Here is a 25,375-nt window from a genome sequence, read left to right as displayed (position 1 = left end):
ACCTTCAGTCTGCTCTGGTGGTCCATGATCTCGGTGCTCAGCTGGAACTTGAGAGCATTGAACTCCTCGTGCGCGGTCTCCTGGAGGCTCTGGGCCTGCTGCTCGGCCTGAGCCAGCTGGGCCTGGAGGCTGGGCAGGGAGCGGGCCACCTCCTCCGCCACCTTCAGCCTCTCCTGCAAGCTGTCCCTCTCTCGCTGCAGTCCTGCCACTTGCTGTTCCAGGCCCTCTCGCTCCCTCGAAGCCACCTCTTTGGTGTCATGGAGCTCCTGGACGGCACGGGCCAGGGCCACCTCTGTCTGTTTTTCCACAAGCTGAGAGCAGATACGGACGCCTGGCTCGTCCACACCCGTGCTGGCCCTGGACAGCTGTTCCTGCGGCTCGGCATGTTCTAGCTGAGCCTCCAGGGTGCCGTGTTCTGCCTGGGACTGCTCCTCCTCATCCCTCTCCTCCCGCGGTGCCCCTTCACACTCCAAGCACTGCAGGGGCTCTGGACCATGGGCTCTCCTGAGGACTTCGTTCTGCTCCTTCAGCTGCTGCACGAGGGCCCTGTGCTCCCTCAGAGCGGCCTCAGCCATGCTCAACTGGCTCTGAACCCTCTCCTGGTCATTCAGGGCTGCCTGGAGCTTAGCCTGAAGGTCCATCACCCCAGCCTGCAGGTACCCAGCCTCCCCCTGCTGGGTCTCTGCTGGGGCCTGACACAGGGCCAGCTGGGCTGCTGGCTCCTGGGGTGCACTGTCTTTGGGTGGGCCGAGCCCCTGTGGGCCTTTCTCTGTCGTGAGGCTTTCAATCAGCTGAGTCTGCTGGTGGCACTGGCTCTCAAGAGCTCTGAGCTCCCTCTCCCGGGCCTCTGCTAGCTGCCGGCACCTCTCCACCTCCTCCTGCAGCTGCAAGCACTCAGCCTCCTTGCTTTGCAGGGCGGCCTGCTTCTCTGCCACGTGGGCCCTCATGGTCTCCTTGGCCTTCCTCACAGCCAGGAGGCTTGCCTCCATCTGGTCACCCATGTGCCGGATGTTGGCCTGCTCGGACTCCAGGGAGGCCAGGGAGCCCCGGATGGCTGTCTCCCGCTGCTGCAGGGCCTGGTAATCAGCCTGCAGGGCCTGCAGCTTGCCCTCAAGCAGCCTGTTGGTCTCACGCACATTCTGCAGCTCCTTCTCCAGCTCCTTGTTGGCCTGCTGGAGCTCCTTCTCCCGACTACTGCCTCGCATCTGGGTATCACCTGTCTGTCCCTCCTGTGGGCTTCTCGGCTCCTCCTCTGGCTGTGGGGTGGGATCTGGGAGGCCCGGGGCCTCAAACTTCTCACCAGCCGGGGGCAGACCTGTGCCTGGCTGCCCGGCAAGCTGCTCCAGCATCCCCACCTTCTGGCTGAGGTGGTCTTTGTCACGGATGAGCTGCTTCCTCTGCTCCTCTAGGTCACTCACATGCTGGCTCAGCTGTGCCAGCTGGGTCTCTTGGAGCTGGAGCTGCCGTGCCAGGGACCTGGCCTCCTGCTCCAGCAGCTCCTTCTCCTCCCGCCACTGCCGCTCCTCCTGCCTTACCTCTGCCAGCTCCTTCTCCAGGGAACTCAAGTGGGCGAGAGAATCCTGCAGCTGTCGCTGGAGCTGGGCTGCCTCCTGCCCCTTCCCAGACAGCTCCTCCCGGAGCGGGGCCATTTCTTTCAGCAGGTGCTCCAGGCTGGCTCGGGCCTCCTCCTTCAGCTGCAGCTGCTTGGCCAGCTGCTCCAGCTGGGCACTCTGCTGCCTGTTGAGCTCCTGGACCTCAGTGCTCTCTCTTTCCAGGGCTCCAAGCTTCTCCTGCAGCTCCTGGACTGCCAGGGCCGAGTCCTTGGGGAGGAGCTCTTGCTGCCCCTGTGTGTCCAGTGCCATATCTGCCTTCTGCTCAGCCATGCCTGGCTGCTTGGGGACATTAGCTGAATGCTGGCTCCTCCCGCCCAGCGAGTCCCGTGTGGCCTCAAGCTCCTGCGCTAGAGGCTGCAGCATGGACTCCAGCCGCCGCAGGGCCGAGTGGTAATCCTCCTCCTTCTCTGCTGCCCCCAGCTCCAGGGCTTGCAGACACTTCTGGAGCTCCTTCACGGTGCTCTGGGTCGCCTGGGTGATCTCCCACTGCTTCTGGAGCTCGGCCATCATGTGAGTGAGGCGGGCGTTGTCCTCAGCAGCGGTGCGCCCCCGCTCCCTCTCCATCTGCAGCTTCTCTTCCTGCAGGCTAACAGCCGCCCTCAGCTCCTGGTTCTCTCTGTCCAGCTGTTGCATTTGCTCCTGCAGCTGCTTTTCCCGTACTTCCAGCTGATCCAGCTCCAGCCGCATCTCATCAAAGCCCTCCAGTGCCTCGTTGTTTAAGGGGCTGCTCACGTCAAACCCAGAGGCCATCTCCTGAGTCTGGGGAGGAGAAACAAAACACAAAGTGGCTCTTGGATAGAAGCTGCATGGCCACCGGGAGAAGCTTTAGAGTCAGAGAGAAGTCAGAATATAGTAAGGAGAGGGCCTGAGACTAGTCTCCTGAGCTACTTAAAAGGCTAGAAGCACTTTGCTGGAAGCATCTGCCAAAGGAGGTCAGAGCACATCCCAGAACCATGATGCCATACACATGAGCTCTCCCAGGCTCTCAGAACCTGCATGTCCCATCCAGCCTCCTACAGCTTTGGGAGCATAATGGACATTGGTGCTTAGATTCATGAAGTTAAATTTAAACCACTGTTCACCACTGCACCGCACCTACAATTCCTATTGCGGTGTGACCACAAAAAAGGGATCAAGCTCAATTTATCCTCCACTCTTAATGCTTCTATTTGTTTTTATGTTGTCTTATTTTTATTTTGTCTTGATTAGCTGCACTGTTCTTTCCTATAAAACTATATGCAGCTATGATACACTCACGTTTATAACACAATTAAGAAAATTAACCCCACCCATGAACATTTATGGAGCACTTACTTGCTGATATCAAGCCCTCAAGTGCTTCTTCACTCAATCTGCACCATCACCTTCTGAGCTAGAATGACTTTTATGAGCCCCATTTTCTGGATGAGAGAGTCGAAGTTCTGAGAGGGTGAGTGGTCTGCCCAGGGTCACACAACTGGTGGGTGATAGTCAGCTTTTGACTCTACTGCTTTTAACCCAAGTGACAACTTGCTTCCTTCAAAATACTTGAAAAGCTTCAAACGGAATTTAATTTTTAAAAGATTTAAATTCTATTGCATTATAAACACCTGGACTCTAGGAAATAAATGGGTATAACAGAGGATTTATATGACTCTAGTTAGAACAAAAGGTGTCTGAGAACATCTGAGCTGCAAGAGGCAAGGGCACACCCTGGTTGACACTGTAGTGGCGATGTCCTGGGGCTTTCTGGCATTACCTGCAGGTAGCTGCTCACCAAACTGCTCATGCTGGAGCTTCGGCTGGGGGCTTTCCACAGATAAGCAGAAGAGCCAGTGGCCAGCGTCCTCCTGCGGGGCCACAGAACAGACAAACCTGTCTCAGAGCAGGAAACACACACACACACACACACACACACACACACACACACAACCACATTCACACGCACCAAGGGCTTGGTTATCACAGGTCACCTGGGTGGTGACAGGGGGCATGGCCGTCTCAGAGAGAGCATAAAAAGGCTCATAACCAATGGGTACTTGTACACCTGTTTGCAGCTGATGGGCTCCACTGCCAAGTTTACATGTAAGGCCTTTCCACCTGCTGCCAAAGAAGAACTGAGCGGACATATTATTTCCCAATTTGGGGTTTAAATTTTCCTTCAACCTTTGGTGCCTGTCACGGTCTGTCTGCTAGTGAGGGAAAAGTAGCCATCAGTCTGATATGTGAAGGTGGCACTGTGCTTGAGTACAGCACTGTGGCAGCGAAGGAAGTAGTGCACCACAGGGAAGCAGATAAAATGGGGTTTAGTTGTACAACGGAATGCCCCGCACCACGCGGCAGCAATCTTTTTTTGATGAAAGGCCAGACAGGACATATCTTATTTTTGCCAGCCTTATGGTCTCTGTCACAACAACTCATACTACAGTGGCAGCATGAGAGCAGCTGGAGACAAATGTAAATGAATGGGCAAAGCCATGTGACCCCTTCCCTCCCTCGCCCTGTGGGCTATGGCTGGTCAACCCACACTCTACAGCTATAGAAATCCATGGACAAACAAGGGTAAAAATCTCTAAAACATGAAACGACAAAAGCAAGTTACAAAAGGATAGCTACTTATGATTCAATATATGCCAAACTTATAAATACATAAAACAAAACTATACATCTATGACATATTTATGGATACGCACATAGTAAAACACAAAAATATTTGGAAATGAGCGGTGTCAACTATAAGGCTGTGATTACTTCTAGATGGGAACTAAATAGCATGAGAGTAGCGTGGGGCCTTATTTGGATCTGTAATCTTTTATTTCCTAAACAAATGGTATCAGACATAACAACAGCCAAAAACGAAACAAAACACCAACCCAAAAGAACCAGCTTGAAGGGGCTTCTGCTGGCCAAATATGAACAGTTTAGGCCTCAAAAGAAATTATTACAGTGACAGATTATAACCCACTGACCAAAATAAGAACCCATGAGTCAACTCTGCTATAATGAATAAGTAAAGAAATAAATACATAAGGGCCCTCGCTGGCTCATTAGCAGAGCATGCAACTCTTGATCTCGGGGTTGTGAATTCAAGCCTCACATTGGGCACAGAGCTCACAAAAATACATACATACATAATAAGGAAAAAATGAGGTAACAACCTAATCTTAACATGTCTTCCCATAAGAAACATACTGATTACAAAGCAAGAGACAATAACTTTATAGAAATCTGGCAAATGCCACCTTAACCTAATGGTCATGGTCAATAACCCTGGTAATGAAACAAATCAACATCAAGTGTCTCCGGACATAATGTGCTGAGGATGACACAACATCTGGGTACTCCCCCCAGAAATGTTTATCCTGAATATAACAATGGGGAGATGTTAGACAAACTCCCATGAAGGAACATTTTACAAAGTAACTGGCCAATGCTTTTAAAAAATATGTACACTGTGAAAGACAAAGAATGAGAAACTGTTCCAAATTCAAGGAGACCAGAAAGACATGGCATTAACTACAGCATATGTTCCTAGGCTGGCTCCTGGATTATAAAAGACGTTATTGGGATACTTCTTAAAATCTGAATAGGGCTGTACGACAGTGGCATTGTATCCATGTTAATTTCCTGATCTTAAAAATTGCCCTGCGATTATACATAAGAGGGTGTCCTTGACTTTAGGAAGTACACAGTACCCACGTGCGCATATGCAAGCCCTCTCCCCGTCTCTCCCTCTCTCTCTCAAAAAAAAAAAAAAAAAATGCTGGACTGGAGTTAAACTTGAGTCTGGCACCTTGGCTGTGCTGGGTGGCTGTGGGAAGTCCCCCATTGTCTGAGCCTGTCCCCTCTCACTTCCCTCTTGGTGGCAGGTGAGCGTGCTTTCCCAGCAACCCTTCCGTGGGTGAGCTGTAGTTCCCTCTCTATTGCCTGCAAGGCCTCTATGGTAACCCTGCAAGAACACAACCAGGAAAAAGCCCACCAGCTCCCTGGCTGGCCACCCAGTTAAGTCCCTTAACACACTCAAAAACCTCAGGTTTTGCATATGCATCTCCACTGACTCATACCAGCTGGCTGATTAGGAGAGTTAGAGAGTTTCGGGTTGGAGACTTCAGATGTTATCGTTGGTCAGGACTCACCAGTGTCTAGAAAATTAGCAGGCAGAAGAGCTGCAAGGCTTTATGTAATTTACTGAGTGACTGAACTTCAACCTTCAGAACTTCAAACATTTCTTTCCCGTCTTTTCCCCCAAGCAATTCCTCAAAATACCTGGCAAAGGTGGGCCAGGCGGCGTCCAAGTCATAGCCTCTCGATGCTAGGTCAAACTGAACCTCGGTCAACTCATAGAGCTGGCCCACAATGTCGGAGCTCAGCTTTGGTTTCAGGAAGGGGCTTCTCGCATAGTACCAGTCACTGCAGGAAAGGGATTGATGACAAACATAATAAAGATACGGAAAGAGTAAATTTGATATGGCTCTGCTTTATCAAATTCTAACTCCGGTTACCAATGAGTTAAAATTCAGACAGACAGGCAGGTGAGCACACACCCACCCACCCCAATTTGATTTTCACTGGAAGAGCACTCAACTCTCAAATAAATTTGCTCTTCTTCAAGGAAATCACTGAAATGAACTAAATGCTCATTCATCTCTTGTTTACATCATATCTAGTCCCCAAAAAGGAGACAAGAAAACTTAAGTCTCAATTATTTGCCAGGAAAGGGGCAGTTATAGGGGCCAGCACCCCTTCTGTTCTTTCTAGAGGATTCAATACAGGATGCTGAGCTCGTGGCTAAGTTCTGTCCAGACACCAATTTTATTTTATTTATTTATTTATTTATTTTTTTCAGACACCAATTTTAAAGCCAAGAAGCAAAACAGCTGCACTACGAGGTGCCAGTTGTTGCACTCCACATGAAGCAGCAAGAATTAAGCGAGGTAACACTGCTAAGTATAAAGAGCTACTTGGCTGGCCTGTGAAATGCGGCATGCTGGAAGTCAAGCTGCTTGTGACAGTTCTCACTATACATCTAGAATAAAATAACCTTCAGATCAAATGTGTGAAAGTTCTCAACTCACAAGAATCCAGAGTCTGTCACACGTAAGAGGAATAGGTCTTTATGCAAATCAATTTTACAGGTGACAAAATGAAACACGGTATTTTCTCCCCCAAACAGTTTTTTTTTTGTTTGTTTGTTTTTTGTTTTTTAACTCCACAAGTGATTCTTTGTTTAACTGGAAGACTCTTCTAGGGAGAGGGGAGGCAGCACTGGAAAAGGGGGCTGGGGGACCCAAAGAGGTTCAGCTGATAGGGGCCTGAGCTGCAGCTCCTCTTGGGACACCCTGTTTCCATGCTCGGTCCCTTTCCCTGCCCAGACATTAGCACCAGCCCCACAAAGGCTGACCCCACCGATGACCTGGGCTCCAATCTGGCTGCCTGCCACAATGTCCACCAAGCCCAGACACACCCAACAGGCATCGACTCGGGGTCTCAGGTGAGGCCCTGGCCTTAGAGATGTTAAAAACCCCACAGCTGATTCTGCTGAGGAGGCCAAGGCTCTGCAGCCATTGGCTCCAGGTGGCCGGGGGGGGTGCCTATCCACACATGAGGGCTGGCATCAAGGGCATGCCACCTGCTAGGGAAAACCAGTAGGCAGCAGATCTCAGAGACCTGGATCCAAGCTCCTGCTTTGTGACCAAGCATCAGTGGGGCCTCAAGAAAGGCACTCGGCCCCTCTGAGCTTCATCTCTTTACCTGTGAACATGCAGTGCCACCGCCCCACGTGCACCAGGGACTGCTATGGGGCTCCCCTGTGGGGTGCTCCCTGGTACTGATGTGGGCACCCGAGTTCACAGGGGAAACTCCAGCATTGCCATGCATTTACCTGGTCACCTTGGTGTTCATGAAGCACTGCTGTAAGGTGTCTGCCAACCTCTGGTGCATCAAGGAGTAGCGAATGAATGCCCTTCCTTTTCCCAAAGATGTTCGGAGCTAGAAAAAGTAGATGATATTGGAGCAAAGACCTGTTGGCCTAACTCCAAGTATAGCCCTGGCCTCATGTCGGCTCACAGGGTGAGGCCTAAAGCAGGCTGACTTCTTGCAGTCCGCCATTTGAGAATAGTCTGTAGACTCTAGTGAACAGGTCAGGGCAGATCTGTTCACAAGAGGCTCTGACACATCTGTGGGTGCTCCAGGAATGTCACCCTCCTTCCCCTGCTCCATCAGAAGCGCTGGATTTTGAGTCACATGTGAAACTGATTTAATTTGGAATATTTAGAGTAAAACTTGGCAGGTAAAAGAAGGGCTCCTCACACCAGAAGTGAGCTTGAGCAAGAGATGGTCTCAGTCTGGCTAATGTCTGGGCTTGTGTCTGAGGTGCTGGGAGAAGAGGCACAGGGGAAGAGGCCAGGGGCTTGGCTGGACCCCCTGTGCGAGAGGGGTGTGAGGGAACCAAAAGGCAGGGATGCAATCAGGGGGACTTTTAAGAAGTTCTGATGGATGATGTATGAGGGCCTCCTCAGTATTCTCATAAAACCTGTTATGTGTCCATCCTTTCCTGGTTGGATTTAAGATATACCAGCTCACTGTGCCTAGTTAGATAGTACCTAGGTGGTGAGAGAGAGCAGGGTGTCGCTAGATGGCCTGGTCACACCAGGGTAGAGAAAAAATGGGGGTGGTTCTGTTTCAGGAAGTCTGAGCTGGACAACACAGGAGGGTCTAGGTGCAGGCCTGCCATTGAAACCTCACCCCCACTGTGCCAAAACATGGCTTCTAAAGAGATTTCTGGATGCTTCTTGGGAGGGAGGCGGGATGTACTGGCCAGAGACACCCCCCTGAGACTGCCAAAGCAGGGCTCTGCTGGCTAGGGGCACACACAACCAGCTTGCCAAACAGGATTCATTCTCAATTTTTCAGCCCCAGAGGGTCAAGATCAGGGGGCAGGAATTCAAAACCTCTCAACCTACCAGCTCTGTCAGGTTCAGAGTCTGGGTCAGATGAGTTAAAGACCCATACTCTTCTCAGCCCTTCAAAGGTTAGAAATGTTTTAAGTTGGTAGTGGGGCCCCGGGGACAGATGGTCCTAACACCCCGTATTATCGAGAAACCAATCATGGCACTGGACTGAGACAGGAAACGTGTGGTACAGCCTCAAGCATTGACCTATTAGTGAAGGTGTAAACATCCCAGCATATAGCACCTTTCAGCTCAGAGCTGTAGGTCTTCCTACTGCTGACTCAAGGAAATGATACTACAGCAGGAGGTCGCTCTAAAAAATAAAAAGGTGTGAAATGTCATGACGTAGAATGGTTATAAGCCGTCTCTGTGTGTGCTTTCTGAGTCCAGGGCATGGTCAGGATACCTAGAAGTGAAGGTGGGTGGCAGCCTGACAAACTGGCTTTATAAAAACCACCGTAGCATGTCTGAGATCTGACATCTGACAGATGCCCAGGGGAGGATCGTGATGACAGCCCCAAATCCAAAAAGTTTTTCCATTGATAAGTGAGGGCAAACGGGGTAGTCAGTGATGACACCCAGAAAACTCAGGGCAGCCCAGAACAGCTGAGCAAGGCATTGTGAAGCCAAGTGTGTTGGTCAGATGGACACATCCACAAATAGGCCCTGCAGAATGTAATAAGAACCTCACAAGACAGCCCATGTCCATGAGCTCCCAAGGGATGAGCATATCCTTATGAGCAAAATGGCCACTGTAACAGCATTTTGAACATTAAGACTTTTTCAGTGACAAATATTTGAAGCTATATTTTTAATTAGCCCTATTAATCAACTTGATTTTATTTATGTATATATAAATGGAGCTATTTATTTTAAGAGGTATCTTGAAACATCCTTTAGGGAGACAAACAATAGTTCTCTTGTACTGTGAGTGAAAACACTGCCCAGCTTTTTAATTTTTTATGTTCTGAGATCATGGGTCTAGGTTCGTGACCTAACTCCTTAAATGTTTAGCATCTGGCCCAAACTCATCTGCACTACTCCAGGAAGCTATCCAATGGCAGCAAAGGGCAGGAAGTCTGCAGGCTGCACGAGAGTGGATTCTGCTTCCAGCCAGGCCACTGTGCTGACAGCCCGACGCCAAGCTGCACCCTGGTTCAGACCCTGTTGAGGATCTGGAGGGGAAGACGCGCAGCTTTGGCTGAGCTTATTCTGAACCTCTATAAGTGGCTGATTATGGCTTTAGACTATTTTAGCCCAAAAGGTTGCCTCCCACCCCAAGAGGGCCTGAGGGGCCCAGCAATGTTTCTTATCCATTAACTTTTGCTTTCTGGCTTGGCAGCCTGGACAACACTTGATCATTACAGTTAAGCCAGCAGCTCCATGGCCCAATGCCACTCTAAGCCATTCCACCCAAGGGCGCCCCAGAGAGCAGAGCCTTCAAAAGGGAAGAGACAACTGGAGCCCTTGGAAAGCAGAGCCCATGTATCCACTGGGAAACCAGCAATATCTGTGCAAGCAGAGGATGCTTTCTGCTTTGAGAAGTCAGTTTCCCTGGCCTTGGACTGTCTAAAGGTTTGCCCATTACCCAAAAAGTAGATTTAAGCATTTTGTAACCCTGGGCCATGAGGACTAAGTTAAACTTATTTCCAGACTTCAGTTGTCTGAAGCCATAAGGTCAAAGGCCTTTGTTGCTTTCAGGAGTGGAAGACAGCACAGTGACACCAAGAACTTCTTCCAGGCTTTTGGAGAGGAGACAATAAGATCCCTCTCCAGGTTTCTTCTATTTTTTTTTTTTTTCAAGATTCTATTTATTTATTCATGAGACACACACACACACACACAGAGAGAGAGAGGCAGAGACACAGGCAGAGGGAGAAGCAGGCTCCATGCAGGGAGCCCGACGTGGAACTCGATCCCGGGTCTCAAGGACCATGCCCTGGGCTGAAGGCGGCGCTATACTGCTGAGCCACCCGGGCTGCTCCTTCTCCAGGTTTCTGACACATCAAAATGCTTTATACCAGGGACCCAACCATCCCACCAGGCAAGATCTCGTAAGACTGTGGTGCTGCTTGGACGTTAAAGAAATCCAAGCAGCAAACTCTTCACAGCCAAGGTCTTTCCTCAATTTCTCAGATGTCAGAGGGTGGAAAATGCTTGGCCCTTACTGCCAGTGCATCAAATGCTGTCATTCTCTGTAAGAAGAAACCCATCTGGCTCCAGCTGGTAGGGATTGGGAAGAGATCTCAGAGCACCTGACTCTGTGGCCTCTGTGGGAGGCCGGCCAAGGAGCATGGCTGCTGGCTTTAAAATGACTCTAGATATACTGATGAGATACCGAGAAGAAAGATGAAATGTAGAACCCCTTTAGGCTTCCCACCTCAAATCTAGGGGTTTACTCACTCCTAAGTGTGCATGGTTCTTCACTGCCAGAGGTACTAGGCTGGAGTAGGGAAGGAGGCGGGGAAGGGAGAGGCTTCATCAGCCTTCCACCCCCACCTCCTCATGGGGCTGTCTGAAGCAGAGGTCCGGGCAAGAGATGCTTAAGGCAGTGAGAGGAAGGTGTGAGGTCCTTGGCTGCTCTGCTTACCTCAGGAATCGACTTGACAAATCGGATCCCATCATTGGCTCCTTTCACCTTGGCCAGGCAGGCACAGAAGTAATCCCAGTAGTCCTTCCTATTGCCCAGAAGGGTAGCCTTCTCCTTCTGATCGAACTGCGGAGAGAAAGGGACAGAGAGAAGAGGACCAGACTTGCAGCTGTTCATCCTGCCATTTAAATGATCAATAACAGCAACAGCTTCCTAGTTACCCAGTCCTGGACAAGGCCCTTTATTGGCACCATTTTTACTGACTGGCAAATGTGGGTGTTTCAACCCCTAATTTACAGATGAGGGGACTGAGGCTGGGAGGGATTACGTAGCTGGCTTGGGGTCACACAGCTAGTGGAATTCAGGAGTAACAGCCCCTGGAAAGACTATCCCTTGAAAGGATCTCTGTGCATTGAACTGGGTGGAAGATCACCAAAGGGGCTGTTCACACAGGATGGAGACAACCAAGAGAAAAGTCTTGAGAGCACCACAAAGACTGTTAACTTGGTCTCAACTTAGCAAAATGAGTTTGTGACATCCTACCCTGGCTACTCAACTCAAGTTTCAACACTTGTTTAATATCTATGTAATAAATTCAAATTAATGCCAACCATGAGTCATTTCAAATCCAAAACCAAAATGGGCTGACTAAAAACAAAAAAAAGTCCACAAATCATTTCCTAGTGTAAAACAGAAGTAACCGGAAAGGTGTGTGAAAGATGAGTCTCTCAACACATTGGGGCATTGTCTCCAGCAGGTGCTCATTCTCTAGCTGGACCTTGCTGGGATGTGACGTTGCAAACTGAAGGTGTTCAGAAGGATAAATGTGTGTCTTTCTACTATGTAATATTTTATAGTGTTTTTTCTGGTTATGGAAGTCAGATACATACACTGTGAGAAAATGTGGATAAAATGAAAGATGGAAAAAATGCTAATGCCTAATACCTGCTCTCTAAGATAACTTCTGTTAACATTTTAGTCTGTTTCCTCCCTGCCTCCTGTGATTGTATTCTTCCACATCTGTAGAGTTCTGTAGATCTGTGCTTCTCGAACCTAACATACATAAGCATTACACTGTGCGCATGCTGAAAAAAAAACTTCCTGGGCTGATCTCAAGAGATCCTGATTCAGCAGGTCAGGATGGACACCGAGAATACATTTTTCACCTGCTCCCAGGTGATGCTTTTGCTACTGGTCTGCAGACTCCACTTTGAGCAGCAAGGCTCTAAAACTGGGGCTTCTGGATAATCTTCAGAGGGTCCACACATTCCTGGAGAATGGGTGCATGCATATGCGTGTCTGTTTGGGGAGAGATCTCCCTCACAGTTGCTACAAGACTCTCAGAGGGATATGTGGCTGCCCCAAAGTTAAGATCCCCGCTATCCAGTGACCTGTGAACTGCCTTAGGATGACCTAAATCTCTAAAGAATGTTCTTGATGCGCACAGCCTTCCTAAGGGGCAATGCTCTGATTCTCCAAAGGCTCACACTTGGAGGCTCAAGCTCCAAGCAATGGGGGACTGCTCCGACCTTCTGTCTAAAGCAGGAGGGCCTAATGGCTCCTCGGAGCTGTCTGAACCACATCCTGAATGCTGATGAATCACCGAGAGGAAAACAAGAGAACAGAGCAGTAATCAATGCAGTACAAGAGTCACTTACTTGCAGGAGATACTCAAGTTTGTAAGAAAATTTATGCAGGCTGGTGCTGTCGTCCGTAATGGGCTCCCCTGCTTCTTTGAATTCTTTGCTCAGCTCTGTCACAGCATCTTTAAGACAACAAACAGGAACACGTAACTGGCCTCAGAGAGAGAAGCAGAATCATCCTGGGAAGCACGAGGAGTAAGCAGTCAATGATGGCAGAGCCCCTGGGAAGCAGAAAATGGTGTGTAACCCTGGAAGGAGGAATGCTAACTCTGAAGGCAGTCCACAGGGCCCACAGGTACTCTACAAGCGCTCCCTGACCGGGCACATTCCTTGGTCCTCCCTGAAGGCCCACCATGAAGGCCTTATAATATGCATGCAGTATTTGGTCAACGAAGGTTTGCTACGTGCCTGAATCACTCAGCAGGCCCCTCATAGTGACATCCAGAGAGCTTTATCCTTCATGCTGGCTGTTTCTTGTCGTTCTTTCATTATAACCTGACTACTCAGTACAGGTTGTCTCAGCTTCAGGAAGACCCAGAATATGCAAATAAGAGTAATGAGAACAATCCCAAGAATGAAAACAGTGACACCTGCTTCTGTGAGCTGGGTGCCCATCCAGGGGGCAGGTCTTTGCATGTCTTTCTCATTCAACAGCAAAGAGAGACCTGAATTGTTTTATTTCAACAATTCAACACGCAAAAGGTTTTAAGATGATCTCAATTTCAGTATTGTTAAAATGGGGCAGGGGTGGGGTTGTACAACTTGAGAATGATGGGGGCTGATATTACCATCCCCTTTGGCAGATAAGGAATTCCCAGAGAGGTTGGAGCATTTGGCCAAAGACCATGGGCTACATACAGCAGAGCTGGAATGAGAAGCCTGGTTTCTCCAGGGCTTTCTGACTCCAGCGCCCACCTCTCCACTTCTAAGACAATTGACCTCCTATTGCAGAAAAGAGGGAAAACCACCTTTACTTTCACTCGCAGCCTCTGCTGTGGCACAGAGGAATGGCAGTATTTGGTGTAGATACTGGGAAAAGTACCCCCGTTGAGATGGTTGGGGCAGGCTGGACAAAAATCATCTTCCTCTCTGATGGCTCATAACGAAGAGAAGCCCACAGCCCCTGCTCTTTAGAACCATGCCTGGAAAGCAGACCTGTCCAGCACTGAAGCTGAGCCTGAGCTGCTAAAATTTAATCGACACTGATACTCTAGAAGCATCTGCTACAGCTGGCATTGAGAGCTGGGGGGCCAGGCACAAGGGAAGACACACGGCCTTCCTCCCCCACTCTCAGGCAGGGTTAATGCTCACAACCTGATCTGAGAATTCCTGAAATTTTGAAAGGAGGAGCCTTGGGTATGAAATATGAAGTTCTAAGTTTCAATCTCTGGTAATCCAAATGCATTACTTATGAATAATCTTAGTTTTATGTGAATTCTACATTTGCATGTATATTTATATGAATTATACATTATGTGAATTATATATTTATGTCTGCCAACAATCTTGGGAAGTGGGTGTCATCATCAAGCTGATCTAGCACATGAAGGAAGCAACGGGACCTTAGAAAGGTGATGAAACTTGTCCAACATCTTCCAGAGTTAAAAGGCAGGGCCAGGAGCTGACCCCAAAGCCTTCATCACTGCTGTCACAGGAGGATGAGTGGGCTATTCTGCAGAGGCATGAAGGCTATGTACTGCCCGAGGTACCTCAGTTAGGGATACACCACTCCCATGCTACATGGTGGAGATTATTATGTGCCGTTGAAGACAATTACCAACAGCTGCAAGGGAAGGGTCTTGAGAAAGTGGTGTCTCAAAGCACTCTGCAGGCTGAGTATAGGACACTGAGATGGCCCTGGGAAGTCGAGGATGACCAGACCAGCCAGGACAAAGGGTGGAAGGTCCATCTGAACAAATGCCAATGCCTGTCCTCCTCCCTGGATCAGAAGTGCTAGCAGGGGGTCCTCTCTCTTCCCTCCCAATAAAGACATCTGGGTCCCAAAGTCATTCTGGAGAACCAAAGGCCGACATGCACAAAAAAAATGGTCTCCTTTGTGGCTGCTTCTCAAGACCAGTGGTGAACTCAGATTTGCAGAGATTGTCATTTGACTTCCTCCGTGTGTGTGTGTGTGTGTGTGTGTGTGTGTAGACTTAAGAAAAAAAACCAAACCAGTGGACACCTGGGTGGCTCAGTGGTTGAGCCTCTGCCTTTGGCTCAGGTCATGATCCCAGGGTCCTGGGATGGAACCCCATCTGGTTCCTGCAGGGAGCCTTCTCCCTCTGCCTATGTCTCTGCCTCTGCCTCTCTGTGTCTTTCATGAATAAATAAATAAAATTTAAAAAACAAGCAAACATCTAGTGTTTTAGCTGGAGGTAGGCTGCTGTGGTTAAGAGTGGAGACTGGCACCGGGTGTGTGTGCAAACCCAGGCTCCGCCCGTCTGGATGTGTGACCTTAGGCAAGTTGCTTAACCTCTCTGTGCCTGTTTCTGCATCTGCAGAATTAGAGTAATGGTTCCTGCCTCACAGACCAAATGTGAGGACTCGATGAGTTATCATTTATAAGGCATGTGTAGGACAGTGCCCAGCACGTGCGAAATGCCATGTGATTATCTAGCTATTCAAGGCCCAAAATGCTATATAAGTGGGAGATAAGCCTGAGAGTGATTTTCACCACATCAACTTTTGCCTGCAGAATGAAAAGTGTATGGTGGCTGCCACTTGCCCTGGGTCATCACTGTGCCTGAGCAGGTAGGAACCTGGATCTTCAGCCTGTCAGGAAAGTATCACTGTAATCCCTGCGACATGCAGGAAGTGGCGGCTTCAGATTGTGTTGTAGCCAAAGTGCTGGAGCTCCAAAGAGGCTTACAGGCCAGCCCCGGTGGTCTGCAGGGGGTGGGAAACTTGCCAAAATTCTGACTTTTGGGGCATCATCTGAAAGGGTGAACTCAGGCCCTGGACTCTGCAGCCAGTGGAGAAAGCCTATTCCTCCTGAGTCTACTTCACTGTACTTGCACCTTCCCCGGCCCTGCCCTTCTCCAGGGAGATAAGAGCTACAAGTCTTGGATGGAGGGGGGGAATGGTAGTTTGCTGAGCTTAGGTAAATCAGGGATGCAGCAGGCCCAGAATTACAGTGTGTCACAGGAGACAGGCTTAGGTAGGACAGCAAAATAAGAAAGACGGGTGCCTGGTCATCCTGCTCAAAGGGAAGGCGAACATGCCTCCTCAGATGAGCCAACTCCATTATGGCCCAAAGGCTCATGATTCAGCCACAGATTTAACAGGTGGCTGGAAAACACACATACACTCACCAACAGAAGGCAGACCCAGACCCAGAAAAGGGGATTAGATTTTGTTTACAGACTGGCTTCACAGAGCCCTGAGAGGAAGCCAGGCCAGCTTTCCCTGCCTGACACAGGGCAGACAACTGAGCACCAAGTGCTTCTACACAATGTGTCCCAAGGGCTCCAATTACTCCCTGTGTGACAGGATGAGAACACAGCCCCAGCTCCCCCACAAGCAAGCCCCATGTGCCTCTCCACCCCCCAAACTGTACCTTGCAAATCACGGATGATTCTCTGGAGCTGGCTCTCTGCCATGGGGGAAGCCATGGGGACGGGTTACAGGCCGCCTTTCTTGGTGGCACGCCTCCTGCCTGGGTCCGGTCAGCAGAGGTCAGACTCCATGTTGGCACCTACAGGAGGGGAAGAGGGAGACCTTGGAGGAAGCAGTCACAGACACAACGTGAAGACAGCAGGAGAGGGGCGCTGCTCTGGGCACAAGTTACCCCACTGGGGCATCTTTCCTCAAGAGGAAGGGTTTGATCTTTCTTTGTGGGCCTGGCTCAGTGGGCATCATCTGGCTGGCTTCTGACGTACTTCTATTCAGACACAATGACCTGGGTTGGGGCTTAAAAAGCAGCAAGTTCAACCAAACAGCATGACTCATTCACCCTGAGCTTCTCTCCTCTTCCAACCCTTAGGCAGGACAGCCTTAGTCTCCTTCCACCTTTAGAAATGCCTCCCAGGGGCAGCCCAGGTGGCGCAGTGGCTTAGTGCCGCCTGCAGCCCAGGGCATGATCCTGGAGTCCTGGGATCGAGTCCCATGTCAGGCTCTCTGCATGGAGCCTGCTTCTCCCTGCCTGTGTCTCTGCCTCTCTCTCTCTCTGCATCTCTATGAATAAAAAAGAAGAAGAAATGCCTCCCGGTGGCTCCCCTCACCCCCTTACACCAAGGCCAGAACCAGCCCAACCTACACTCAGATGGCCTGCTGAGCCGACAAGTGCTGGCCACCACCAGATCCCTGTCTCCCCCATGCCCAGCCCCCCTGTGTCCTCTCCAGGCTCGTGTCCTCCGAAGATCGGGATCGGTCAGTAACCTCTGGCCAGGTGGCAGTGGAGGCAAGAGGCTGAGAGGGGAGCCCAGCTTGCCTGGTGGGGGAAGCAGCTCCCTCCTGGGGGCCCAGCAGCTCCAGCTGCCTAGAGTCCAGCTCAACCTGGAGTGCAGACACCGTCTGGCCTGCATTGGGAGCCTGCGTAGCCCTCGGTCCAGTCAAGGGACGTGTGTCTATTTTAAGCTTGGTTACAGTCCTCTTGCAGCTGATAGAGTCCTGAGTTACCAGCCCTGCTCAGGCAGCTGCTGAAGTGATCTCAGGACATAGGAGTGGCTGAAGACCAATGGAGGTGAGGAGGCAGGAGGGGCACTGAAGAGAAGCACTGGGACACTCTTGTGTTCCTCCTTTAGGACCTCCAATTCTCTCCGTAGGTGTTGAACGCAAGGTTGTGCAATGCTTGTGGGCAAAAGTTGACAGCAAGACTAAAGTGGCCGTAGGAGCAGCCAGCACTAAACGAGGGCCTACTGTGTGCTGTGTGCTGGGTCCTATTAGGTGCTTGACACATGATCATTTTAATCTCACAATCACTCCAGTGGGGTAGATAACAGGCAAAGGAGAACCTGGTGTTTGAGAAGTCTTGTAAGTTGTCTAAGGCCATGGGTCAGTAAGGAGAATAATTGTGGCTTGAACCCTGGTCAGTCAGATTTAAACCCTGTGGATTTATAGCCATCGTTACTGCCAATAACCAACTGCTTCCACTGGCTTTTAGAAACCACCCTCTCTCTAGCATCTCCCAAATAATGTGCTGCCCCTCTGAGTGTTTTTAACATGTGCTGGCCCTCACCTTCTCATACCAATATTACCCTCCCTGCTCCAAGAGTCCAGGAGAGAAGACTCTGGAATAGAAATGGTCCCAGGTTTCAAGTTCCTCCAAATATTTACATAAGCATTCCAGCGTGGGCCTGAAGCAAGAAGGGCTGGTCATGGGGTGGATATGCCAAGGCCTATTTTTAACAAAACTAGTGCAGCAGTGACCCAGTGCACACAAGGCCCAAAGAGGGCTTCTCTGGCCTAGGAGGAATGAAACAGGCACATACAGACACACCAGGCTCCCAGTAATTCCTGACCCAGAGCCCAAGAGATGCTGGGGATCCACAAAGAGCCCTCCGAAGCCCCCTTACAAGTGATAGCACCCTGCCCACCACAGACACCAAACTGAGGCTGGGAGGGGCTTTCGAGAAGCTAGCCTGCCCATCTCTCTCCAGGTCACCTGCTGAGCACAGAGCCTGAGCAGGGACCAGCCAAGGGCCTAGAGCCGCAATCCAGGCCTGCTCACTCACATCTGCAGGGGCTCTGCTACCCGGGGCGGGGTCGGGGGTAGGGGTGCAGGGGCCATTCTGCCCCTCCCGGGGAGGTAGAGAGTCGAGGGTTCTCCCTTGACACACAGCAGCCCCGGCACCACGCTCTGTTAGGTGCCTACTATGTGCAGGCTGGGGACACAAAGGCATGCAAGACACAGTCCATCCCTGGAGGAGAGCTCGGCTGCGCACTGAGCAGAAAGACGGAAAAAATATCCAGATATGTGGACATGACAGAAGCAGTCCATGCAGAGATATGAATAAAAGGTGATGGGTGCACAGCTACGAAAAGGGCTGAGCCCTGGATATGTACAACCAATGCTTTTCTGCAGTGAAAACAGCCAGCCTAAAAGGCTCTGTACAGACTTGATGATTCCATCCAGGTGCTATTCTTTTTTTAAAAGATTTTATTTATTTATTCATGAGAGACACAGAGACTGAGAGAGGGGCAGAGACACAGGCAGAGGGAGAAAGCAGGCTTCATGCAGGGAGCCCGACGTGGGACTCGATCCCGGGACTCCAAGATCACACCCTGGGCCGAAGGCAGGTTCTAAACGACTGAGCCACCCAGGGATCCCCTCGGGTGCTATTCTTGCCAAGGCAGAGCTCCGGGGAGAGATTCCCCACAGCGGTTGCCAGGGCCTGAGGGTGAAGGGAGGGTTAGGCTCAAAGAGCCTTCAGAAGTTTGGAGAGGCAGTTCTGTTCCGCACCTTGCTTATTATGGTGGTGGTTATGTGATAGCATGTGTTTGACAAGCACGTATTTGTCAAAACTTACAGATCGTCAATGGTGTCTCAACAAAAAAGGCAGTAGTGTGATGGATTCAGAAAGATGCCATGGGACCTCAGGAAGGGAAGATTAATTCTGCCTGGGGCGGGAGAGGGTGAGAGATGGTGGCAACCGAGCTGTGCCAGGCCTGCAAAGTGAGGATGAAGTCTCTGAAGAGATCCAAGAGGGACGGGTCCAGGATGGAGTCGGGGGGAGGGTGTGTGGCAAGCACAGAGGCTGCTTCCCTCCCCAAGTTCTCTCATCTGCTGCCAGGAGAGGGCCTGGTTGTCTCTGGGAGAGATAAACAGCCCACGGCCCCCCAAGTCCTCAAAAGCAGTCCCCCGGGTCTGAGTGCATGCTTCAAACTAGGGTGAGAGCCTCGCAGACGGAAGAAGGCAGGATGCAACAGCAGCAATTGGTCCTGAGTGCCCTCCCCTAGGCTCTGGCAGCGGCCGATGCATGAACAGTGGAAGGCAGTCCTCTCTGAGACCCAGCAGGAGGACAAGGTCTGCGGGCCGAACGGGCACCCTGGCATGACGGGTCTCAACAGACACAAAGGTGCTCCTCAAGACTCGCTGGTGCTCTGGGGAAAGCTGGCCTGGGCCCGCATGCGCGGGAGGCCTCCTCTGCCTGGCCCTCAGGGCGCGCTCGCCTGATGCCAAGCTCCTGGGTCACGGGGTGAGCTGGGCCCAGCTGCTGATTACACAAGCTGGTTTTCCAAAAAGCCTGAGTCACCACCCAGGTAATGTGCCCGAGGAAATGGGAGGCCAGGGCTGCAGGTCCCGCTGTGGGGGTGGGTCCCACCTCACTGGGGTTCTGGAAGTTAATCAGAGATTCCTTGGAAGATCAGGGTTACCACTGGGAAGCTACCTTCCTGGACTTGGGAAGGATGGCTCTTGGCATTTTGCCCCCATTCTTCCCGGGTCTGAGGCAACTATTAACCACCAGAGGGTGAGGGATGAGGCACTCACTGTCCCTCTCCACGCCTTGGTTAACTTCCCTGTGTCTCCAGATAAACCTGCCCTGTGGTTGAGGGATGCCTTATTTTTTATTCACAACGCTCCTGACACCAACACTGTGGATTTTTTCCACACCAGTAACCTGTTCTGACACCAACTGGCTGTTCTCTAATTCAATTCTGACACTAATTACCTGGAGTTAGTGCGCCACAGGTGCAGGGCTCTGTCCACACACTGCCCTGGCTTCAGACCTGGTCCCAAGGCCCAGGCTGCTGCTATCTGTACTCCTGACCAACTGGCTATAAACCAAGGGTCCCCAGGATCCTTCTCTTCAGCTTCGATAATTTGCTAGAAGAGGTCACAAACTTGGAAAAACACTGCGGTGACCGGTTTGTTTTAAAGAACACAATTTGGGACTGGCTTCCATGCCCTCAGAGTTCCCCCCACCCTCCAGCACGTCAGGTGTTCACGGACCCAGAAGTTCTCAGAACCCTGTCACTTAGGGGTTTTGAAAGGAGGTTTCATTGTAGAGGCACGGCTGATTCAACACGGGCCATTGGCGATGAACTCCATCTTCAGCCTCTCTCCAGTCCCAGAGGTCTGGGGTGGGGCTGAAAGGGCAAATCTCCAATCACGTGGCTAGTTTCTCTGGCAACCAGCCCCATCCCGAAGCTGTCCAGGCGCCCACAGTGAGTCACCATATTAGCATATTAGCATAAACTCAGAGGCTTGTTATGAATAACAAAGGACGCTCCCATTACTCAGGAAATTCCTAGGGTTCCTGAAGCTCTGCGGCAGGATCCTGAGACAAACAGCAAACAAGTATTTCTTATTGGATCACAGAGATCACAGACTTCAGGCCCGAAGCAGCCTGATCCTGACAACCGATTAGCAAACTGCTCTCATAACTCCGGGGACACTTAGAGCTTTTATTCACATCAGCAGCCACAGCTGCTTCAGCACTGGGGGAAGGATGCCAGGATTCCCACGCCTCACAAAACCCCGGAAGCGCCAATCAACCTCCCTGAACCCAGGGTCCTTGCTGCAGGACATGTAAAAACCTCCATCGCGTGTCTCTGGCAAGCTCTTTCAAATACCAGAGAAATTCACTTTATTTAAAATTTGGGGGGAACATTGAATTCTCTTGCTAACAACTCAACACTGTGTTTAAGCTTATCCAGCATGTCTAAAAGCATCCAATATTCTGATAAAGTGCAAAAGGGGCTAAGTGCGTTCTTAAAAAAATTCTTATTTATTACCCGGGATGATTGTCTGACTTCCTAATCACAGCTTAGGAGGTATATTAGAGGTAAAGACTCTTCCCCAAACTCCAAATTCCTCCTATACCTGTCCAGATGCCCTAACAATAGCGATAGCAGTTTAGTCCCGAATTAAGATACAAAGACACCAACTGACTCCTGTAAACTTATTTACACTCTGGTGTTAATGACTCATATTCATAATGTTGCCCAGAAACTGGCTCTGGCAGGAGCAGTACAGCAGCTGACTAGTCACATTAAGGAAATAAAGATCAGAAGTGGGGGAGGTTTGGGGCGTGGAAGACAAGCTCGCCCTGTCTTCAGAATGTTTTGTACTTGTTCTTGACCCAATAGCTGAGAAGGGACCCAGAGAGGCCACCGTATAGTTGGACTCCTCCTCCACTCCCAAACAAGGGGAAGCAGACCAGTTGTCAACTCTACTCTGACCAAGAAAGAATGTTAACAAGGACACTGTGGATCAGCCAAAGGCAGAAAGCCCTTCTGGAAGAGTCCAGTGCCTTGGCTTGGTTCAGCACAATCAACAGTATCTATCTAGCTGCCACCGCTGGAGAGGGGGGCACTTGCCTTGTACCTGCAGCTCTGAAGGCCCGGCGGTCCTGCTGGCTCAGTACTGCAGCGGTGGGTAGGCAGGCTGCCCTCACCAGGGCCTCAAGAGGGTGCCGAGGAGAGTGCTCAGGAGTTTGTCAGAGGCAGACATTTCAGCACATGTGAGCAGAGGCTCATGAGGCGACCCAACCCCTCAGACCTAATTAAAGTGTTGACCAACTGCATGCCTGGGTCATCTTTCCCACACTCCTTGCTTGTGATCTTCTTTCTTAAAGGGAATGGAGACTTGAGCTTTTGCCATCACTTTTTGAAACTTCCCTTGGGCCTCCTTCTCGCACCAACTATTCCAGGCTCCTCGGTCACTGCCTCTGGAACACACACAAAACTGGCTCCAGTTCCAGCTGCCCCAGGAAGGCAGGGTTGAGAGACCTGTGGATAGGAGGTGTTGCCTCTGGGAGCCTGTGGGAAGCTGACTGTCTTTTTTTGGAAGGGGGGCAGCTGCTCTAGAAGGAGCAACATATCCATACCTGGGGCTGTGGGGCTGAGGTCTTGCCACTGAAGCCCAGACAAAAGAACCAGGAGGCGGTGAGTGCATGCATGAAACTCTGGGCAGTCTCCAGAACAGCTGGGCAAACACTTGAGAACCCAGCTGGGGCACCTATTTATTCCTGCTCCCCACCCAGATGGAGAAAATTGCAGAGTTCCAAAACCAAATGCTCAGGGGGACTCTCCTGATCAGAGTATTTTGGGGGGGTGGGGGGAGGAATGTCAGTCCAGCCAATGATGAATTACCAACTGAGTCTCTGCTAGAATATGCTCTAGGCACTAAACAGGGCCTTGAGGAAGCCCGTGTGTAACCCATCTGTGTTAACAGACTGTCTGCCGGCAAGAAGGGGCTGCTGGGCACCACTAGTGAGACGCAGACCTGACCCAGGAGCTGGGACTACAGCTGTGAGCCAGGCAGGCCACGGTGGGCCCTAGTCTCCAAGGAACCCATGCTCCAGAAGGGAGAAGAGACAGCATACACCCTCCTAAGCTTATAGATGAGTAAGAGATCACTTGAGGCCTGAAATGGGCTCTGATGAAAGCAGGTGAGCACAGGAGGCACAAGATGCTAAGCCCCTACTGCCTTTCTTCCACGTTTGTGGCCATTCGCCAGTGCGGTAGTTTCTCATTTAACCTGTTCTTCCCGCCTGTCTGTAAGCTCCACTGCTACTCACCATTTCCTCAGCACCTAGGACAGGTCTGACCTGTGGCGAGCCCAAGATAAACTATTTGTTGAATGAATGAATGAGTTAGACAAAACCAAACACATAGACTCTTGCTCCACAGACTGAACTGAACTTTAAGGCATGGAAATGTACCAGCATGTAAATAATGCCATTATCCTTCAATGGGGGAAAACGTGAGTAAATTTTCCAAAAACTCGATTTTTCAATTTTCCTCTTTACTGGACATAAATTAGTTTTATGTTGACTAAAATAACACACTAAAAAAATCACACTGTAATTGCAGGCGTTATACTGTCGTTATTGTAGAAAAGCTACGGAATTATTATCCTAGGAAGGAATGGAATAATGTATTTAGGGACTGGATGGATTAAGTGTGTCTATGGGAGAAAGTGCGCCCCATGGCTCTGGCCTGAGGCAGCCTTACCCAGAAGCCTCCTCCATCTATGCAGACAAAGAAAACCACGGCCACCTCTCCTGCGCACCCAACCCTCCCAAAAGCCCTTCCCTCTCTGCATCCCTGGGACTTTGGATCCGGCACCATCAACCAGGAACACTCCTGGTGGGGGAGGTATTGATGGGCCTGAGCTCTGCTGTGCTCCTTGGGTGACATTAGCAGCATCCTGGGAGCAGACAGGGCAGAGGGTGGGGCTATGCTGGTAGACAGGAAGGGTGAGCAAGACCTAGGATGGCTCTGACGCTGGAGTTTGGCAATGGGCAAGAAAACTGTCTTTTCTTTTACCAATTGTAGCTGAGGCTTGCCACGTAGGACACTGTTTGGATTTTGGAATCAGACTAGCCATGTGAAATTTCCATTCCCTAGCATTCAGTGGGTAATGAGATAAAGATTGTGCTATGATCGGGTGAGACTGTGCTATATTTAGCTCACCAAACTCTTTTCAGGGAATTTAAGCAAATCTGTCTTATCTTGGGGAAGTTATTTAACCTTTTCCTATCTTCTGTGTGTGAGGGTTTTTTTTTTTTTTTTCCTGTTTTTTAGTTTTGGCTTTACCCCCATGTACAACATGGGGAGGTTACCCTTTATCTTCCTCAAGGAAGAGGTAGGGAAGGAGAAGAGCAGACATTGCCAGTGGCTAACTTTGGCAGAGGCTTCTAAGTGCCCCCCCCCCGCCCCCCACTCTTGACGAAGCCCACGGGACTACAGGTTCAGCTTGAGGAAATTCCTCTGGTTCCTTGTGAAACCACCACCTCTGGTTCGGCTGTCCAGTCCACCCTGGACCTCCTACAGGATTCTCCTCTATGCAGTATACCCCCCTGCATACTAATGGTTTGGATTGCTTTTTTACCTCAGGTTTTTCTGGATTCTATAAGGTCCCCTAACTCGGTTTTCCACCCTAGACAAAAGATGCAGTACCCCCAAGCTCCTGAGGTGGTTAGTCAGACCTGCCCTTGGGCCCCGGAATCAACTGCAGGGTGACAGTACTATAACCAGACCACAGATTCCCCTCAGAACCACACTGATGTACACGTCCTCGTCCTGGAAAACAGGATCCGGCCAAACTAGATGCAGGTGCTCGGTGTCTTTCAAATGCCACAAAGACCTTTGTGAACAGGGAGGATCATTGGTGGTCACAAAAACCATCAGGCTGGCTCCAACATGTGGAAGAGGGGAAAAAACACCTCCTACCCAACTGAGCACAGCTCCACCATGCTCATCTTGTAAAAGCCATGAACCCATGTGCTCTGAGGCTGAAGCTCTTATTATGGGGCAGTACAGTGATGAACAAACAGTATGTCTAAAAGCAGCAAAAGGATAAATAGAGACCCATGGAAACATTTCAGTATCCACACTAGGCTCTTATACCAATCAAGAGCTTTAGAAACAAAAACGAAAAAAAACGAAAAAAAAAAAAAAAAAAAAAAAAAGAAACAAAAACGAACAAACACCCCCCCCCCAAAAAAAAAAAAACTGGCATTGAGATCACAAATAGAAAATATTGTTCATCTTTAGAGCAACACAGTGACATCCAGCACTAGGTGAGCAGATGCTGACGAGGCCAAACTCCACTCATCTCTGCTCACAGGCAGCATCTGGCTGGTTACAAGGGACCAGTTAGTGCACCTGACCTGCTATGCATTCTGGGGCTGCTACTACAGTGAATGTGGC

The 25,375-nt window shown here is 50.3% G+C and overlaps 1 protein-coding gene across 5 annotated transcripts in view; it reads right to left on the bottom strand.

Moving 5' to 3' along the window:
- The window catches only part of FYCO1 (FYVE and coiled-coil domain autophagy adaptor 1), a 73,646-nt gene that overhangs the window by 46,291 nt on the left and 1,980 nt on the right, over positions 1 to 25,375 (bottom strand). For 2 of the 5 annotated variants that reach the window (XM_038566669.1, XM_038566673.1), the window contains exons 2-8: positions 16,332 to 16,469; positions 12,791 to 12,897; positions 11,133 to 11,258; positions 7,474 to 7,580; positions 5,859 to 6,002; positions 3,352 to 3,442; positions 3 to 2,372 (exon numbers count right to left, since the gene is read on the bottom strand). In XM_038566669.1, the coding sequence (XP_038422597.1) occupies positions 3 to 2,372; positions 3,352 to 3,442; positions 5,859 to 6,002; positions 7,474 to 7,580; positions 11,133 to 11,258; positions 12,791 to 12,897; positions 16,332 to 16,386 (3,000 nt within the window). In that variant the 5' untranslated portion in view covers positions 16,387 to 16,469. Of the gene's footprint in view, positions 1 to 2; positions 2,373 to 3,351; positions 3,443 to 5,858; positions 6,003 to 7,473; positions 7,581 to 11,132; positions 11,259 to 12,790; positions 12,898 to 16,331; positions 16,470 to 17,204; positions 17,341 to 22,036; positions 22,185 to 25,375 lie in introns of those variants that run through there. The other 3 variants (XM_038566670.1, XM_038566672.1, XM_038566671.1) reach the window with 3 other exon arrangements.

This window comes from Canis lupus, chromosome 20 (genome assembly GCF_011100685.1).
Source record: "Canis lupus familiaris isolate Mischka breed German Shepherd chromosome 20, alternate assembly UU_Cfam_GSD_1.0, whole genome shotgun sequence".
Classification (NCBI taxonomy): domain Eukaryota; kingdom Metazoa; phylum Chordata; class Mammalia; order Carnivora; family Canidae; genus Canis; species Canis lupus.
Note: the sequence above shows the minus strand (reverse complement) of the source record. Positions and strands in the feature narration are given on the sequence as shown.